This window comes from Onychomys torridus, chromosome 10, assembly GCF_903995425.1.
Source record: "Onychomys torridus chromosome 10, mOncTor1.1, whole genome shotgun sequence".
In the NCBI taxonomy this organism is placed as follows: Eukaryota; Metazoa; Chordata; class Mammalia; order Rodentia; family Cricetidae; genus Onychomys; species Onychomys torridus.
In genome coordinates, this window is record NC_050452.1 from 70,968,955 (window position 1) to 70,989,402 (window position 20,448).

The 20,448-nt window shown below is 40.4% G+C and overlaps 1 protein-coding gene across 1 annotated transcript; it reads right to left on the reverse strand.

The window, feature by feature from the left end:
- Positions 1–6,428: 6,428 nt before the first annotated feature.
- Dr1 (down-regulator of transcription 1) lies at positions 6,429–20,216 on the reverse strand. The gene is made up of 3 exons (XM_036201527.1): positions 19,295–20,216; positions 11,728–11,891; positions 6,429–8,461 (listed from the first exon to the last, which is right to left on the reverse strand). The coding sequence occupies exons 1-3, from the start codon at positions 19,512–19,514 to the stop codon at positions 8,315–8,317; spliced, it is 531 nt and encodes a 176-aa protein (XP_036057420.1). The 5' UTR covers positions 19,515–20,216; the 3' UTR covers positions 6,429–8,314.
- Positions 20,217–20,448: the final 232 nt, after the last annotated feature.

Here is a 20,448-nt window from a genome sequence, read left to right on the forward strand (position 1 = left end):
TAATTAGTGAGTGATTGATGTGGGAGGGCTGAACCCATTGTGGGTCACCCCTGGGCTGGTGGTATTGCATTGTGGGGGTCTCTTGTGACCACCAAGGCCAGCACAGTTGATACATATGAGTTAAGAAGGCAGTTCAGTTCAACAGGACTTAGTAGCCAGTGTTGGTTCAAACTTCAAGAGTCTGACACTGGGTAGTTTGTTTTAGGTATATTTATGTAGCAGGAATCTTAAGAAGTTCTTATTAATAAGATCAAACCTGAGGCCTGGTATTGGGGTGAATGCTGGAAGATCAGAGAAGCAGAATGAGCCACAGCCACCTCACCTCGCCAGTTCCTCAGCTGATCCTATTTCCTCAGACTGGAAGCCTCTGAGTCCTCATCCAGAATGAATTTCAGCTGAACTGCTCTGCTCAAAAGCCTAAAAGCTTAATCAGCCAAATGCTTCTAGTTTCTAGTCCTCACACCTTATATGCCTTTCTGCTTTCTGTCATCACTTCCTGGGATTAAAGGCGTGTGTCACCATGCCTGGCTGTTTCCAATGTAGCCTTGAACTCATAGAGATCCAGAGGGATTTCTGCCTCTGGAATGCTAGGATTAAAGGTGTGAGTGCCACCATTTTCTAGCCTCTGTATCTAGTGGCTGTTCCGATCTCTGAGCCCAGATATGTTTATTAGGGTGCACAGTATTTTGGGGAACACAATACCACCACATATTTAAGCATGGCCAAATTTGGAAAAAAAGTTTCCTCAATCCCATGTATACAACAAAGCTTAAGATATGACTACATTGAAACTCTTGTAAAGTACAAGTGATATCTCCCATAAAGAAGATGAGTTCTATGGATTAACTGCAGAAACGGACTCAAGATAAGCAATGCTCATGGTAAGGGTCTCGGGGGATGATAGCACTATAGATTAAATGACACAAACAAGCTCAAGCTAAGGATCTAAGCCAGTGTGAGTATTCACCACATCTGCTCCCAGCCTTCTGGGAGGAAAACAGGTCATACATCTCTTCCTCTGTAGAGAAAACCCTCTCTGTGTTTAACATTCTTGGTTCCCTGGTGCTTATCTGAGCACAAGGACCGACATTCCACCTACAATGTGTTCTGTTAAAAAAAAAGCAGGCTGAGCAAGCCATGGGGAGCAAGCCAGTAAGCAGCATTCCTCCATAGCCTCTGCATCAGTTCCAGTCTCCAGGTTTCTACCTTGCTTCCTGTCTTGACTTCTTCCAATGATGAACAGTGACATGGAAGTGTAAGCAAATAACCCTTTTGGCCCCTATTTTCTTTTGGTCATGGTGCTTCATCACAGCAGTAGTGACCCTAAGACAATAGCTATTGTCACTTTAACTTGCATATTTTGTATGGTTATTTGGAATCAGTATATATTCTCCGAGATACCTGAGAACGTTCTTGGCCATTTTTAATTGGGTTGTTTTATTTATTTTTTATATGTTGGATAATAGTCCTTTCTCATTCTGTGGCTTTTTTTTTATCCTTTATAGAACGTCAGTTTTAAAAACTTACAGGTATTTATTTTTGTCAGCTTCTATTGTATTATTTTCATACAACTCCTTAAATGACCCTTAGTTTTAGATGTTCCTCCCTGAGTTCCCTCTGTCCCCTCCCTGACTGATCCTCTCTTTCTGGTCCACCCCCTCCCATTCATCCGTAACTGACTATTCCATTTCTCCTTCCTAGGGAGATCCACTCCTCTCCCCTAGTTCTTTACTCTGCATTTAACTTCTGTGGTTCTACTGATTGGAGCTTACTTTTTGAAGACTTAAGCTAACACCCACATATAAATGAGTACATACCATATTTGTCTTTTGAGGTCTGGACTACCTCACTCAGGATGATTCTTTCCTAGCTCTATCCATTTTTACCTGTGAATTTCATTATTTCATTTTTTAAGAGTTGAGTAATAGTCCATTGTGTAAATGTATCACATTTTCTCTTATTTTATTGCTGCAAGCCACAAAAATATACAAAGTAGGATTTTTAGCTGATTATGACAAAGCTAATACCTGGAAGAAGCCAAGGGCCTTCCAGAAGTCAAGCTGAGGCTCCAGGAGCCTTGATGATATTTGGCTTTTGATTATCAGCTGTTTCATGCTACGAGTTTTTTGTGTGCTATTGTAGCTTTTCCATCAATTATTAGGCACCATTTCCCCTCTATTAAAGGAATATTTAGATAACCTTGTCTACTGAGAGCTATGCACAGCCAGAACCCCAGTTCAAGCCTCCCTGTAATTATGGTCATTGGCAGCATCCAACCAGGCCCATCCCCAGATGGAGGAAAGTACCTTATCAGAGATACCTCTGTATTCTCTAAGAACAGACTTAAGTATCCAGACTACCTGTTTGAGAAGGCCTGGCGGATGTGCCAATTAAGTTTAACTTCCTCCTTTCCCAAATCTTACCTCTAGTTCCAGATTTCCCTTCAACTATCACCAGAGGCATCTAGCTGTACACAGGTTGCCTAGCGACTGAACACACCTTCCCCCAATCATGCAGAAAAAAAGGCAGATAGCTTGAACAGATAGGAGCCACAGAAAAAAGGAAGGCAGTTTTATTTTCTCCCATTCTAGCAACTTACAGATTTTTAACATTTTCTACCAATCATGTTTTAGATTATAGTTGAGCACATAAGATCCCTCTTCTTAGATATTACCCAAATTCAGCCTTTAGTTAATTCATTAGTCACTTCCCTTTTGAGTTGCAAATGATAATTAACAATGACTGCCGCTCTAAGTGATTCTTATCACCCCTCCATTTGACCCTGGAAGCCTGACCATCGCTGCCTGAGGAAACTCTTAACCTGCCTTTATGGCCACAAAAGAATTCGAGCCTGGTGATCTTGCTCACCAGGGGACTGCTATTGCTTGGGTTTATAACTGGATTCCTGGGAGACTTAGGGAGAACTTAGAAATGGAGAACGGAGAGGGACAAGGAGGATTTTGACCAGAGAGAACGTTTGGATGAGATGGAAGATGAGGAAGAGCCAGATGGGGAAGTACTAGATGGGTAAGAACGAGATGAGGACCTAGATGAGGCAGAATGAAGAAGACCAGAGAACTAAGACAGAACTTAGAGGGAGCCGTAGATAAGTATAGAGAGAAATCAGGCAAGGAAGGAGCTAGGCACGAGAACAGAACTGAAGCTGTGTATATAGGATGTTATGCCAGAGGAATTAAAGCAAGTGGACTATAGAGCTCGGTGTGCTGAGATTCTATTTCCCCAAATAGTCCTTGCCATTCGTAGCTCTCTCCCGAGCCCCTGGGAAGTATTAATATTAAGGCTGATCCCTCTAATATTATACAAGAATCTTTTAGTCATGTGGTCTACAAATAAAGGCAGCTTTGTTTTGTCCCCCATAAACTGCATATCTTTGCTTCTCTTTCTTTGCTTATTGTTGACAAGTACTTTTACTACAAGGTTAAAAATTTGCAGTGAAATGGAACATCCCTACCTTGTTCCTGATCTCAGTCAGAAAACTTAAGATGTTAAGCTGCATCAAATATGTCTTTATCAAAACACGGAAGTTACTATCTAGCTTTCCTAGTAATATACTAGTAAGACTATTAAAAAGAGAGTTATCCAAGATCACCTACTACTCCAAGTACTAAAAAACAGTTCATTTATTATATCAACTATAAAGTATCCGATTGAAACTTCCATCCTAAAGTTTCAGTTTGGGAAGAACTGTGACAATAACTCTAATTACTACATCCCTTTAGTATGCTATCTTATGATGTGTCTAACATCATTTCCACACAGTTTACTGTATTGCAGGGCTGGTAAGATCAGTAATTACTTATTTCAGGCATCCTTGCCAGTACGGCTTCTTCTGTTCAGGGTTCTGTCAACTGTAGGCAAATACAAGAGACTAAAAAAGCTAAAGAAGGTTGCTCTTCCAGAGGACCTGGGTTCAATTCCTAGCACCCACATAGAGGCTCACAATCACCAATCATTCCCGTTCTGGGGGATGCCATGTCCTCTCTGGCCTCTGCAGGCACCAGACATGCAAGTGGTACAGACATACATACAGGCAAAACACCCACATGTAAAATTTTTACAAAGTGCAAAAGGAAGAAACAACCTTGTAGTCAGGGAGGAACGCCAGTAGACTGTCACATCCACTCATTTAGCAGTTGGATCCTCTACCTGGGCAGCAGCTTAACAGTGGTCCTTATAGTGGTGGCACTGCCTCATGGGAGCCCGAAGAGCACAAAAACAAACAAACAAAATGTCCTTCCATGCTATGGGAAGTCCACAGCACACTGAAAATCAAGCAAGGTGCGGCAACCGACTACCCCAGCTAAGAGCTCACCTGAAAATGTCCACTAAAACATGCAAATGAGTCATCTTGAACATATTTCACCTTCCAAACAATTATATGGAGATTCGCTTGGGGCAGGAGAGATGACTCACTTGTTGCTCCTGTAGAGGACCTGGGCTTAATTACCATAAATGGTGGTTCATAACCACCTGTAACTCAAATTCCAGAGGATCCAATGTCCTCTTCTGACCTCTACAGTCACCAAGCATGCACATGGTGTACATACATACATGGAAATAAAACTTACATGTAAAATAAAATGAATAAATCTGAAAAAAATTTCACTCAGTTGATTCCACAAAATGCTCAGGATTATGAGATATATTGTTTTATGGGCTGAAGATGTAGTTCAGTTGGTAGAGTGCTTGCTTAGTATACACAAAGTCCTGGATTCAATCTCCAGCACCACATAAACCAAGCATGGTGGTGCACACATGTAGCACCAACACTTCGGGAAGTGGAGGCAGAAGGATCAGAAGCTCAAAGTCGGCGTCCACTACTTAAAGAGATAGTTAGGGGCTACTGGAAGAAAGATGATGGAGGGATGATGGCATGATGGTTAAAGTAGTTGCCAAGCAAGAAAGAAGACTGGCCAGAGGTTCAGATTACTCGAATCCACATAAATGTTAGGTGGGTATGTGGTAGAATAGTTGTTTCACTATGTAAAGGTGTGCTGTATTTGCTTGTGTTGCAGAATTAACTATTTAAATGTTCCTGTTTTACCTTGCCTGCCTAAGGCACCTGATTGGTCTAGTAAAAGCTGAATGGCCAATAGCTAGGCAGAGGAGGGACAGGCAGTGTTGGCAAGCAGAGAGAAAAGGGGAGCAGCCAGCCAGCCAGACTAGGAGGAATCAGGAAAGCAGGATAGCAGGATGGACAGTATGTAGATGAGGTAAGCAAGCCTCAGGACAGTTCATAGATTAATAGAAATGGGTTAAGTTTAAGAAAAAAAAAAAAAGAGCTAGCTAGAAACAAGCCTAACCTAGGGCTGAGTATTCATAATTAATAATAAGTCTGTGTCATGATTTGGAGGCTGGCAGTCCAAGAAAGCCTGCTACATGGGTGAGGTAGCTCACCAGTAATTCCAGCCTTAGTAAGCAGAGACAAAGAATCCCCGGAGCAAGCTGGCTTAGCAAGACTCTCCTTATAGATGACCTCTGGGTCTGAGAATGAACAAAGTAACCTAACAATCAAGGAAGATTGCTGGCACCAACACTGGGCTTCCACATGCAAGTGTACACACATACACCCACACCCACCTGAACACATAATATACATTCATGCACGCATGCATACATACACAGGGCAAGAAAAAATTACCAGATGAAAACCAGAAAAGCTTTTATAATTTAAGGACTTAGATGCCCAACCTCCAAAACTGAAATACAGTATACTAATTCCTACTGGCTGCTCTCTCAGAGGACCTGGATTTGATTTCCAGCATCCACACGGTGTCTCACAACTTTCTGCAACTGTCCTAAGAATCTCAACATCCTCTTCCTTGACACCAGACATATGTGGTGCAGACATACCTGTAGGGAAAACACCCATACACACACATTAGAGAGAGACAGAGAGACAGGGAGAGAGAGAGAGAGAGAAACAAAGAATTTGAAAGATATTCATGATGTTCTGTGATTTTATCTGAGGACTATGTTTAGTTTGCAAAACTTTAATCTGTGCCCTCTCCTACATATATGGTATACATAGTTTTAAAAATAGGTCCCCTTTTGGCTATATGTGATGGTACACGTGTACAACACTGGCAAGTTGGAAAATATTTAGCAAATAACTTTACTTCTCAAAAACTAGAGATTTTGTTTTTCTAAGACCTAACCATTCTAATTACTAAAGCAACAAATAATTGTGACTTTTAAATGCTAAAAACAAGGTACTGCTTAATGAGTTTTGTTGTGCCTGTATCTGGACATTACAAAAAGAAGCAAAACTGTTTTCTGAAATAGCAGTAAACTAATGAGGAAGGGGTACTACATACCAAATAACCAGTATCTTCTGTACTTACCATTCTCAAAAGTAGTGAAAATGGTAACAGAAACTGCACTATAATCATTAAATACAAAAACAATTTATAAAACACATCAGAATTTTATTGCTTGAAGAATACAGCATATGAAATCACAAGAACATCAAAATGAAAAGTCACTAGGCTTCAAACATATAATACATTATCAGATGCAGTAAAATATTAATTAACCTGAAGTCTGCATCAAAAAGAAGGAGGCATGGAAAAATATCTAAATTGTTTACTTGAGAAATATACACTTAAAACAAAGTAAAAGAATGTTACAGTACAAATCAGAAAAGCCAACAGTGACTAACTTATTTTTGTAGACTAAACTACCTACCTTTGGTACTTAACCTTTTTGAAAAAAACGATTCCTTCTATTTTTTCCAAACACTTCATGGGCATATCCATGAAATACCTCAAAATAACTTCAGCATAAAGCATTCAGCGAAATTACTACCCTTTGTACTACCTTTTCTGTTATACTGGGAAGTATATGTATCTGATAAATGCATAACAATATTTCCCTTTTTCTAAAACTGCAAAATATGAATATTAATAAATCTAATACTTATAAACTTTACTTAGTTCTCCAATTAAAATTAAAATCCTGGCAGTTAGAGTCTCTTCTGGAGCTTGGTGATTACAGAAATTTAAATAACTTGGCAACTGACATAGGAATTTAATGACTTGCTATTACCTTATGTGGCATTTTTCTGTTTCCAAAATACAAGCAATACACCTTTTCTCCAAATGGTGGATCCCTCTCACAAACACTACTACACTCTATTCATTGAAACCAAATTAAAGCTGCTCCCTTTTAATAAGCAAGTTAACACTTCATATAGGGCTGGTCAGTTATGACACTTTTTAATCAAACGTAAACTTTAAAGCTATCAATTATGATGATGGGGACAATGATGCCATATCAAAAGTTAGCACTGGACTCTTTAGGCCATCTAGTCAAGAAAATGTAAATCTATGCTAAAACCAAACAATAAGTAAACTAAATGTTAAATAATATTTTTAAAGCCCTCTTTCATAGCAAACATGTTCATTAGCTTTCATTTAATTCCCCTAGCACAGGTCTGAATATCCATGAGCCTCAGTTAAACCAACGGAACCCAAGCAACTGTTTCACAATCCCACCTATATTCTCAAATGTCATAAACATGAACGAACTATGCAAGTAATACTATGAACAATTACTGACTGGAGTGAAATAGTAAGAATCATGACAATCTTCAAGATTAGCCAGTCTCTGAAATGGCATAGTGTAGGTCAGGATAAATTATACTATAATGAAACTAGTCTTTACTGCTACACAAAACAGTAACAAAATCAAAAACATAACTCACCAAATTTATACAACTACTAGTGAATACAATTCCTTCCTAGTTTTTGAATGTCTTGAGTTTTTCTCTCAGCAAGTATATTTATCTGAGCATATATAATTGTTGCCTGCATATATACTCACTTTAAAAGACAAAAAAAATTTAGATACTATATAGAACTGAACTTTTTTTGCCAACCCGATTCAATGTATTCTGTATCATGCCATGTCCTGTCTCAATATAAAATTCTAATTTTAGTTCAGTTAAAAGGGCAGAGAAAATGCAAATAGAGATTAAGAGATCTGTATAAATTTCACTGTATTTTTATAAACCTGAAGTTTTCTGTAATACTGTTTATTGACCAAATAAAGGATTCACACTGCTCTTAGATTCCAGAAACACCATTACAAATTCAAAGTTGATCTTATACTGAACCTTCAATTTACAATAGTTCAAAGAGACAGTTTTACATGTATAGCACAGTAGTTGAAAACGGACAGCAGATGTCTCTAGAATACCAATGGTAAGTCCACCAAGATGCATACACAATTACAGACAAGCATTTCTTTCATTGTTTTCTTATAGAGGAAACAAAAGCCGAGATGGTGAATTTCAGATATCATCATCATCTTCTTCATCTTGAGAAGACCCTGCCTGATTGGATGCGCTGGCTGAGGCTGCAGCAAGCTGGGCTTGCTGGGCGGCTTGCTGCATGTGAAGCCATTCCTGTTGGGCCAATTCTGCTTGCTGTTGTCTAGCCTGTGAATTAAAAACATACACGCAAGTGTACACATTTTGTTAAATGTAAATTAAACCAACTAACAGACTTATTTATCAAATGTAGATATTTTCCAAGTACTATGTAATTGTGACATATCAAGAAACCAAGAAACTGAAAAGGTTAATAGAGAGACCGGACATGGCTCCGCAGTTAAAAGCATTGGCTGCTTTTCCAGAGGATCTGATTTTGATTCTTAGCACCCACATGGTAGATCACAACTATCTGTTAACTCCAGTTCCACGGGATGCAGCATCCTCTTCTGGCCTCTGCAATGTACACATGTGATATATAGACTTAAAAGGGTTGATAGAGCCAGGTGGTGGTGGTGGCAGTGGTAGCACACATCTTTAGTCTAGCACTTGAGGCAGAGGCAGTAGATCTGAGTTCAAGGCCAGCCTGGTCTACAAAATGAGTTCCAGGACAGCCAGGGATACACAAAACAAACAAAAGGTTGATGGGGGAGTGGGGAGTAGGAAATCACATTAGTTGCTCTTTGGCTCTTTTTGCTGTGTTTCTTTCCTGTCCCTTCAATTATAATTTTCTTATAAACATAATTTGTGCTTAAAAGGTCCCAGTACAGTTAGGGAAAAATACCATAGTGAATGCAATAGCTACCCTGATATTTTCTTCTGAGTTCCTATTATAATTCAAGCTTCAAAAGAAACCTAGAACATAAAATGTTTCTCAAATGTATGCTATATTTTTACATTTTCATTGTCTTTCTTTATATTTAGTCTACTTGAAATTTCCTAATTTTCACTTACTAATGAAACTATACCCTTACTTAAAGTATAACTAAAATATTGTTTTCTCCTTCCTGCCTAAGTCAAGGTGTTTTCAGGGGAGAGAATTAACATCAGTTCTGGGAACTAGTTTAAAAAAAGAAAAAAGATTGGTAACCAAACATGAAACTGCTATCAGCAAAAGAACTGAGAAGGCAAAGAACACTATGACACTAAAGAGACAGCAGGTACGAGCAGCAGTCACCAATCTAATCCAGGGACAAAAGAAGAGGACAGAACATTTACAACTATGTCTGTAGGAACGAACAATCAAGTAGAACTGAACTTAGATCTCCAAAGAACAGGTATATTTGCTAAAGTATGAAAGCACGGAGACCTCACCAGTGGGGACCTACACCCAAGAAGGGTGCAGGTTCAGGCTGGTTCTGTAACAGAGAAAATGCAGATTGGATTCAGTTCCTACTACGAGACAAACTGGGTGTGATGGCACACATTTATAATCCCAGCACTGGAAGAGAGGCAGCCTAGGCTACAAGTGAAATCCTGTCTCAAACGACCTAATACATAAATAACTTCCTGGACTGGTCAAGGAACTAGAAGAGGAAAGAAAAGAAGCAAGACCTATTTGCTTACACTAGCCTCTATTGGTAGTAGAATCCAATGAGGATTTCAGATAGCAAAGCAGATGTACTTTGTAAATCTGTACACAGTACAAGGATCTCCCCATATATAGTTTCATTTGATTTCTGTTACCTGTAATCAACCAAATATTAAATGGAAAAGTCCAGAAATAATCAAGCACCTTTACCCGCTGAGCCATCTCAGCAACCCATGTTATATAATCCTTATAGATTCTTTTTTGTTTTTTGAGACAGAGTTTCTCTGTGTAGTTTTGTGCCTTTCCTGGAACTCACTTGGTAGCCCAGGCTGGCCTCGAACTCACAGAGATCCGCCTGGCTCTGCCTCCTGAGTGTTGGGATTAAAGGTGTGCAACACCACCACCCAGCCCTTATAGATTCTTACAAGGATTAAATGAACTAATATATACAAATAGCTTGGTAATATCATTAACCAATATTTAGAACTCAATAAATATTGGAAAATGTTTTTCTATTAGTTTATTTTTAAGATTTATTTTATTATTTTAATTATGTATGTGTCTGCAGGGGATATGTGCATATGAGTACTGGTGCCCTCAAAGGCCAAAGGTGTTGAATATCCTTGGAGCCTCCCAATGTGAGTGCTGGGAAATGAACTCAGGTCCTCTGGAAGATTTGTAAGACTGAAATAACGCTGTGGCTGCTGGCTCCGCCCACCTCAGCTTCCCAAAACGGCGGTGGTACAGTTTACCGCCAGTTCTGGGTCTGAAGCCATGTGTACCATTCTTTTTTTTAAAGATTTATTTATTTTTATGTCTATGATGCTCCATTTGCATGTACACCTGCATGCAAGAAGAGAGCATCAGATCCAATTATAGATGGCTATGAGCCACCGCGGTTGCTGGGAACTGAACTCAGATCTCTGGAAGAGCAGCCGGTGATCTTAACCACTGCCATCTCTTCTGCCCCAAGTAGTATGCATTCTTTACCAGAACTCTTTCTAGCCCTTCTTATTAAACAGCACTGTATCTTGTGCCTAATAATGTTTAAGGATCAAATACAATGACATTTGGTGGTACAATTCCTATTATCTTGGTACTTGGGGGACTGAGGCAGGAAGACTATAAATTCAAAACCAGCTTGGGCTACAGATCAATCAATACCTTGTTACACAGAAAATGTTAATCAGATTTTCCTTTCTAAATTCAAGGCCAGCCTGGTCTACAAGGTGAGTTCCAGGACAGCTGGGCTACACAGAGAAACCTTGTCTCAAAGAGAGAGAGAGAGAGGGGGGGGGGGGGAGAAGGAAGGAAGGAAGGAAGGAAGGAAAGAAGGAAGGAAGGAAGGAAACTGGTTATTGCAATCATTTACATGAACCAGAGTCAAACTGGCCAAGTTCTAAACATCAGACTGTAATACGCAATGAGCTGGAGAAAGATTACTATAGGTTGTTGTGGATATCGCTCTGTATAAATAAAATGCTGTTTGGCCAGTGGCCAGGCAGGAAGTATAGGTGGGACAAGAGAGAAGAGAATTCTGGGAGGTGGAAGGCTGGGGGAGGGATACTGCCAGCCACCGCCATGACAAGATGTAAGGTACTAGTAAGCCATGAGCCACGTGGCAAAGTATAGGTTAATAGAAATGGGTTAATTTAAGATAGAAGAAGTAGATAACAAGAAGCCTGCCACGGCCATACAGTTTGTAAGCAATATAAGTTTCTGTGTGTTTACTTGGTTGGGTCTGAGCGTCTATGGGCCTGGTGGGTGAGAGAGATTTGTCCTGACTGTGGGCCAGGCAGGAAAACTCTAACTACAATAGGTATGTTGATTTATAAAGTGATTTTCAAAAAAACCCTTGATTTTGGTAAATTTCCAATGAAATAATTTAAAACCTATTACTTACCTTTGCAAATAACTCCTGTTGCTGTCTCAGTAATTCTTCTTCAGGAATGCCAAGATTTTCCAAGCGAGAACTGGCCTTCCTTCTTTTCAGTGCCACTGTCTTGCATTCTTGTAAGACTTCTTTTACTTCACTGATGTAAGAGCCAAAGCCCAGACTTTCTAGTGCTACAGAAATGAAAAGATGAAAGATGAAAAAAATATAGCTTTCCCTCACTTATGTACCATCTATTTTTGTTAGTTTCTTCTTGGGAGACAGTCATTTAGCAACTATCTGGGTGGCTAAGACAAATATTTTTATCAACCATTATTCTCTAAGTTTTTAATTGTGTGTGTGTGTGTGTGTGTGTGTGTGTGTGTGTGTGTGTGTGTGTAAGAGAGAGAGAGAGAGATTTGTACACGTGAGTGTAAGGCCAGAGATAAGGAGGGTGTAGTACTCCCTAGGAGCTGGAGCTAAAGGTAGTTATGAAGCACCTCATGGATGTGTAGGAACACAAGTCCTTCTGCAAAGAACAGCACCATGCTCTTAACCTCTGAGCAATCTCTCCAGCCCCATACTCATCTACTTCCTTAATATTTGACTAGAGACTGGTTAAAGCTAATGGTACATTTCAAGACAGTCTTTTATGTTTCCCTCTCTTAAAATTTCCTACAACATGTGGTTTGAGTAAGAAAAATATCTTTCCTATGCCACTCACAGTAAATCAAGCATCATTAAGTCTGTCTGTTTCTTAAAGAATACAAAAAAGGGAAACATTTGGAATTTACTGGTTAATGACATAGTTTGTCCCATTACAAAAAAGTAGGCTAGGAACACATATTAAGCTATAAAAAGATAGGGTGAAAGAGTACATTTTTCTTTTATCCAGTGTACCAACAGAGAGTGGTAATACACACTTTCCCAATACTCAGGAGGCTAAAGTAAGCACTTCAGCTATTGAGAATCAAGAAGAAAAAATACATACAGCTCCCTTTAAAGTACACAAATCAGCTTTTCCCAGCAGTAATAACCTCCCTACAAGAACATGCTTCTCACAAAGGATCTCCGTCATTCCTCTCTAGAAGACAAGAGGAAATAAAAGGAGGGGAAAAAAAAAAAAAAGAGCGCACCTGGTGCAGAGCCCCAATTCCTACCGCATGGATGTGAAATGCCCAGAATGCTATAAAATCCCGTTTTTAGCCATGCATAAATAGTAATGTTTCTTGTGTACTGGCTCCCCGTACACTGTCCTCCCCGTCAGCCTATATGCAGTAAAGAAGGATGACAAAAGGATGCTACTTCAGGAAGCAGCAGCACTAAAAGCACCTGAATTAGTAAGGAATCATCCTAACAAACACATTTTGGATTAAAAACAACAACACACAAACCAGCAATCTCAGTTTCTTATTTGTGGGAGGGAAGCAAGTGACATTTTCCACTTAAAATACAGCAAGATGGTGTAAGTCAAAATATTCTTGCCTCACTGGCCTGGCATGAAGACCCCTGACAATCATGTCATCCATGGTACACAGCACACCCAACAAACTAGGAAACCCTTCAGGACTGAGTATCGTTCATTTCTGTAATCTAACCAGTTTCCACCACAATGCTAGTTGCTTAGCAATATTCAGTAAGCAAGTGTGAGTCAGTAGAAGGAAACAAAGCCTTGGGCTGTGGATGTAGTACTGCACCTGCCTAACATGTGTGAGGCCCTGGGTTCAATCTTGAGTAGCATTTCCAAAAAAAGATCATTTTTAGAAAAATAATAAATATTAAAAAAATAATAAAAGGGATGGTGGCATACACCTTTAATCCCATCCCTCAGGAAGCAGAGGCTGAGGCAGATAGAGGCAGGCAATTCTGTGAGTTCCAGGCCAGCTAGGGCTATACAGTGAGACTGTCCCTAAAAACAGAAAGGAAGAGAGACACAAAAAGAGAGAGACAGGCAGAGACAGAGAATGGCGGGGGGGATAAAATCCAGAAAAGAAAAAAATCCTACTGTAAACAACCGTTTATAGCGCAAATTTCAAATATTGGTATTATTTAGGCAACACAGCATGTACCGTTCTTATTCTATGTTACAATTTCTCTACAATCACTGTTTCTCTGATTTCAAAATTCACATTCACTTTCCAAAATACATTGACATTTAGGCTTTAGAGCAAAGCTACTCAAAAGTATGGTCCAAGGACTTGTACCAGAGGTTGTGGTTATAATAGTTGTTGCTTATAACAGTTAAGAGTGGAAATTCTGGGGGCTGGAGAGATGGCTCAGCAGTTAAGAACATTGACTGCTCTTCCAAAAGACCTAGGTTCAATTCCCAGCACCCACGTGGTGGTTCACAACCATCTGTAACTCCAGTCCCAGAGGATCCAATACCCTCCTTTGTACTGCACATGCATAGTGCCAGTCATATTGGCAAGAAAAATATCCATACACATAAAAATAAATAAATATTTAAAAAAGTAGAATCTCAAAGTAAGCAATTAAGAAGCTTTTATAGCAATGATGATAAGAGTATTTTTTATCTGTTTGATCTAAAACAAAAATTGAAGGCTTAATTTATGAATTTTTAAATTTTGTTTTCAGTGATCTATTTTAATGTATTAACCAGTATAGGATGGACTGAAATTAAAAAGAAACTACTCCTCCAATGCAAACAACTTGAATCCATTGGAGGAGTATTCCCAGTAACTTTATCTACCTTTTACTACTTTCAGTTACTTTTCTCATAATGTAGCACAGGTTAAAAATGCAAAAGAACAATATAATTAAAATTTTTTATTTGAGCCTTGTAAATGCCATCAAGTTGTAAAGTTAAACATAATAGATTTTGGTTTTATTTTTATTTTATTTTATTTTTCAAGACAGGGTTTCTCTGTGTAGCCCTGGCTTGGTTTTCTATTTTAATCAAACTACTACCAATTTTTAGAATTAATAATTATTATAACATACTCATTCTTCTCTACCCCTTTCATTGTGTATGTTTTTTTTCTTTTGGTTTTTCGAGACAGGGGTTCTCCGTGTAACAGTTCTGGCTGTCCTGGAACTTGCTTTGTTGACCATACTGGTCTTGAACTTCCAGACATCTGCCTGCGTTTGCCTCCCAAGTGCTGGGATTAAAGGTGTGCATCTCCACATCCAGCTTGTTTTGTTTTGTTTTTTGGGAGACAGTCTCACACTCTATCCCAGGCTAGCCTGGTACTACTATGTAGCTCAAGCTGGCTACAAACTCAAACCAATTCTCCTAAATGCTAAGATAAAAGGCGTCTACATCAGCTTTATTGTAGCATATTTTGTAAAATTCTTAAACCCTATCTGATTTTCAATACTTGTGAATTATATCTATAATCAAGTGTTGTTTGCCATCTCATAAGGCAACAGAACGTATTAGAACTCATTTAGGAATATGTGTTCACAAAAACCAGCAATGAAATAAAAGAGCTATCAGCAATAGATAAAAACTTTCTATTCATGTATCTGTGATTTTTAAAAGCCAAGTCTACTTAAAACAAACAAACAAAAAAAGGTTTAACTAAATTATGGTACTTTATATATTTATATGGTAATAAAATTATTTCAATTTTACAAAAGTGTCTCAGAATGTTTAATTTGCTCTAGTAAGATAAAGCTAGGTAGCAATGAGGTGAAATGGCCTGAAGAAAGGTGTAGTTAATGAACTTTATTACTACAAACCCAAACTTCACCATGAAAACCTTTTCAAAATGTATATTAACAAAAAAACAGCGGCTGGAGAGATGGGTCAGTGGTTAAGAGCACTGGCTGTTCTTCAAGAGGACCCAAGGTTCAATTCCCAGCACCCACATGGCAGCTCACAACTGTCTGTTACTCCAGTTTTAGGGGATCTGACACCCTCACACAGACATATCTACAGGCAAAACACCAATGCACATAAAATAAAAATAAACAAATATCTCTATCTATCTATCTATCTATCTATATAGAGAGAAAGCTAAAAAAAAAAATTGTATATTATTATCCCATAGGTATATATCTTCTGTTCCTAAATAATCAATGCTGACAGAAAAACTTTTTTTTTTAAACAGGGTCTCACTAGGTGGCTGCCTCTCACAGAAAAGCAATCTAAAAGGTCGTATCTACCATAATTTTACCAACTTCTCAGAGTTCCTCAGTAAGGATACATTTCAAACACCTAAAACATGTACCTTTAAAAAAAAGAAAAATTTCTCTGCTGTGTAGTAGTGCATGCCTTTAATCCCAGCACTAGGGAGGCAGAGGCATGCTCATCTGAGTTCAAGGCCAGCCCAGTCTATACTGAGAAATTCTGGCTCAAGAAAAACAAAAAATCCCTTAAGGCAATTACAAATGTATAAAATTTACACTAATTGGAGCAAAACTATAGATATTCTTATATACTTTTTTTTTTTTTTTTTTTTTTGAGATAGGGCTTCTTTGTGTAGTCCTGGCTGGCCTAGGTCTCTGTAGATCAGGCTGACTTCACAGAGATCTGTCTGCCTCAAGAAGTAAGCCACCACCACCTGGTTGCTTTGGTGTTTTACCTACATGTGTAAAGGTGTCAGGGTGTAGGGTTCCCTAGAACTAGAGTTAGAGAGAGTTGTAAGCCACCATGTGGGTGCTGGGAATTGAACCCAGGTCTTCCGGAAGAACAAGTCAGTGCTCTTAACCGCTGAGCCATCTCTCCAGCCCCTCTTATATACTTAATGGCAACATTACAAGAAAAAGATAAATTTATGAGTGCCAACAGGTCAATTCACAGTTTTTAACATCAGTAGATTGCCATCATCACAGAAAACAGTCTTTCATTGTAACTTTCTGAGTCATGCATTGAACTGAAGTTAGCATATTCCAAAATTTAGCATATTGCTTGCTACAGCTGAACTTTTACTCAATCATCATGTCAATCAGAACTCTAAATATATCCTAGAAAAAAATGACCCTTCCCCAGGACAGTGTGTTACTAGATTTTTGGAACAGTCATCATCACTTTCACGGTACAAACAAATGTTTAGGCAGACCCCATTGAAATCCTCTGAAGTTCTCACTGAAGTGCTGACGCTTGACAAGGGAGGCTCTTCTTCTTTAAGAGGAGTCAAAGGGATTGTCAGCTATTTGTTAGAGAATCTTCTCAAGAACTTAGGACAACAATCAAATACACAATGTAAAAATAAAAACACGCCGGCGGTGGTGGGGCACACCTTTAATCCCAGCACTTGGGAGGCAGAGCCAGGCAGATCTCCGTGAGTTCAAGGCCAGCCTGGTCTACAGAGTGAGATCCAGGAAGGGTGTAAAGCTACACAGAGAAACCCTGTCTCAAAAAACAAAACAAAACAAAAAACAGACAGGGTTGGGGATTTAGCTCGATGGTAGAGCACTTGCCTAGCAAGTGCTAGGCCCTGGGTTTGGTCCTCAGCTCCAGAAAATAAAAATAAAATTTTATATATATATATATATATAAAAAACAGACAACCTGGCTTCCATTTTTCTAACACTCAGCAAACCAAACCAATAGGGAAAAAAACAAAACAAAGTAGTGTCAAGAATCAAATAGATGGGCTGGGGATATAGCTCTGCCGTACCCTGCTTGCCTAGCACATACAAGGCCCTAAGTTTAACACACATAAAAAAGAATCAAACAAACAGCAGGGAATGGTGATTACAGAATCCCAGTATTCAAGAGACTGAGAGAAGAGGACCAGGCTGGGCTACACAGTAAGATCCTGTTAGTATCTTGCTTCTCCTAACCCTGAAAAACAACAACAAAACCCTAAATGTTGCTTTATTCTTAGGGGTTATCTACTATGTACTGAAATAGCAGAGCACATATGTATGTAACAATTATTTATACACTGTGTGTGTGTGTGTGTGTGTGTGTGTGTGTGTGTGTTATATACCATGGCTCTACTCTCTACTGGGATTGACTTCTGGCATGCTAAATACTCACCCTTAGTAAAGCAGGGTGCACTTTACTTTTTTTTTTCCCCCTAAAGATTTATTTATTTATTATGTATACATAAGAGGGCACCAGATCTCATTACAGATGGTTGTGAGCCACCATGTGGGTGCTGGGAATTGAACTCAGGACCTCTGGAAGGGCAGTTGGTGCTCTTAACCTCTAAGCCATCTATCTCTCCAGCCCCCAGGGTGCACTTTAAAACTGCCTTCAGCACAGGATCTTTTTGTCAATCCTGGCAGTGGAAAATGGATATGGCCCATCTGTTCTCCATTTGACCTTAACAGAAAAGTAAAATTTTTAAAAGTTAAAATTATAAAAAGGTAATCATACATGGTATGATTAAATGTGTTTAACTTCAAAAGTAATCAAGAAATTGTTTTAATTTCACTAGATTATTACAAAATAGAAGTTATTGCTCAAACTGAATGTAACTTTCTCTTAAGAGTTCATGAAAAGCCACAGAAAGTATTTCTCTCAAAATTGTCAAAAGTACTTTTGTTTCCCTTCCCTGCAACCATCAAGTCTCCCAAATTCCTACTGCAAATCTTTTCCAAGATAAGGAAGAAACTGTTGAAACTTTTAGAAGTGCTTTTCAATAAAACCTTAAATATATATACACATCCAGATGGGGAAAGCACAAAGAAAGGACAGAGTACTTGCTAGCATGTGTCAGGCCCTAGGCTCAGGCTGGGAGGTGGGGTGTTGGTGACACCTTTGGCATAACCTGTACAAGCTTTTAAACATTTTCAAAGAACAAAACAATCAAAAGTTGGAGTCAAAAAGTAAATGTGGCACTTGGCGTTTTCTTTCAGGAGTGCTTTGGGAACCTGGTGACGACTGTTTTAGCACTTCACCATTTTTTTAAAGCAAAAATAGACTCCCTATTTGGAAAGCAATAAAATAAAAACTTTACAACATCGACCACACTCATGTTAATACTTTTTTTTTTTTTTTTTAATTCAGTGCTGGTAATCAAACCCAGGACCTGTGCATGCTAGGTAAATGATACAGCACTGCACTACATTCACAGCCCAAAAGTTTTTTCTATTCTATTCGTGTGTTCAAAATTAATCTTTTCCTCTCCACTGGTAAAAAGGGTCAGGTGAGGATGAGGTACTCTCTGACTCAACTCATGCTTGAAGTTCTGTCTAAAATTTAACTTTCCACGAGAGAACTTCTAGGTTACTGTCTTGGTTGTCAATTCTTGTTGCTTTAAGACCTGACTGTAAACCATATTAGTTGAGGATGTTTGTTGGCCCTAATGTTTGCTTTCCTTATTTGCATTAGCTGGATAAAAAAATGTCCGAAGAATGCTACATAGGTATTTTCTTAAGGTGCCAACTGTCTCCTATGCCTTTGTGACTTTTTCTTTCTTTTTTATAATTTACTTATTTTGATTTTGTGTGTATTGGTGTTCTGCCTGTATGTACGTCTGTGTGAGGATGTCAGATCTTGGAGATACAGACCGTTGTGAGCTGCCGTGTGGGTGCTGGGAACTGAACCCGGGTCCTCTGGAAGAGCAGCCAGTGCTCTTAACCAGAGCCATCTCTCCAGCCCCGTTGTGACACTAAGTGGCTATGCTATTGGTAAGACTGTTCCCCTGGACTTAGGCAAAGTCCCACACCAATGACTTACCTTGTATGACATGCTCCGGTGAAATTGTCTTCTTCTCCGACTTGTTGCAAATCTCATTGGCTTCCGAAGATATAAGGTGAATGAATTCAGTGCAGCAGTTCACTACCAGCTCTCGGGCATCGTTGGCCACCCGGACGTTGGGGAGAGTCTCTTTGATCATCTTATTTATAGCAGCTCTGGGAATAGTGAGATCATCATCGTTGCCAGACGAGGAAGCCATCGTACCTTCCTGTCTTTCAAGCCCCAACTTTCGGACTCTTCGACTCTGGTCCGCCACCACTCCACGCAGATTTCCCAAAGGCTGCCCTCGGACGGGGGGACCGGGTCGGGGAAGCTCAGAACTCAGAGGTGTGGAAACGCGGAAGGCGCGGGTCCGAGGGCCGGGAACACCCGCCGTGTGAGAAGGTCAGGGTGCCGAGGGCTCGGGGCCCCTCTCCCAAGGCTGGAGACCCTCCTCCGGCTCGCCTCAGACCGACTGTCGCTGTCGTCTGGCCGGACCTAAACGGCTCGCTGGAGTACCCGGCCGGCCGCAGTAAGCCGCACACCCCGCAGGCCGGGCTCTACAGAGCCGCAGCCGCCGCGGCCGCCGCCACCAGCAGCGGTTGCCGCCGCCTCGGCCACACCATCCTTCGGGCACCCGCGCCGCCGCCGCCTCACAACATGTCTGCCGAGGCCGCCGCTGAACGCACGCCGGCGGCCCGGAACGAGAGCGGACGGGGCCGAGAACAGCCGGGGCGCGCGGCAGCAGCCCGGCCGCCTGAGCGAGGGCGGGCTGGGGAAGCTGGAGCGGCGCTAACGGTGGTCTCACAGGCCGGGAAGGAGGTTTGCCGCAAACTGATCCCAACACGCTTTGCGCCACCGGAAGTCTCACTCCCCAGGTGCCACCTCCCTCCTCTACGGATTTCCGTGTGTGCTCCCCGCCCTTCCCCCTCGAGGCGGGCGGGAACCGCGGGTCCTCTGTGCCCGCCGCTTCCGCCTGTCGCTGCGCGGTCCTACGAGGCGCTGCGGCGTTTCCTCGGTCGGGCCCTAGGGGAGCTCGCTTGCTCGGCGGAGGGCCACGTGGCAGAGCAGCCCTGGTCATTACTAAAGAACTTCCTTTTCCTATTTCCTTAGCTGTAGGAATTAGGGCACTGAGTGAAAGGAGCAGACCGTGG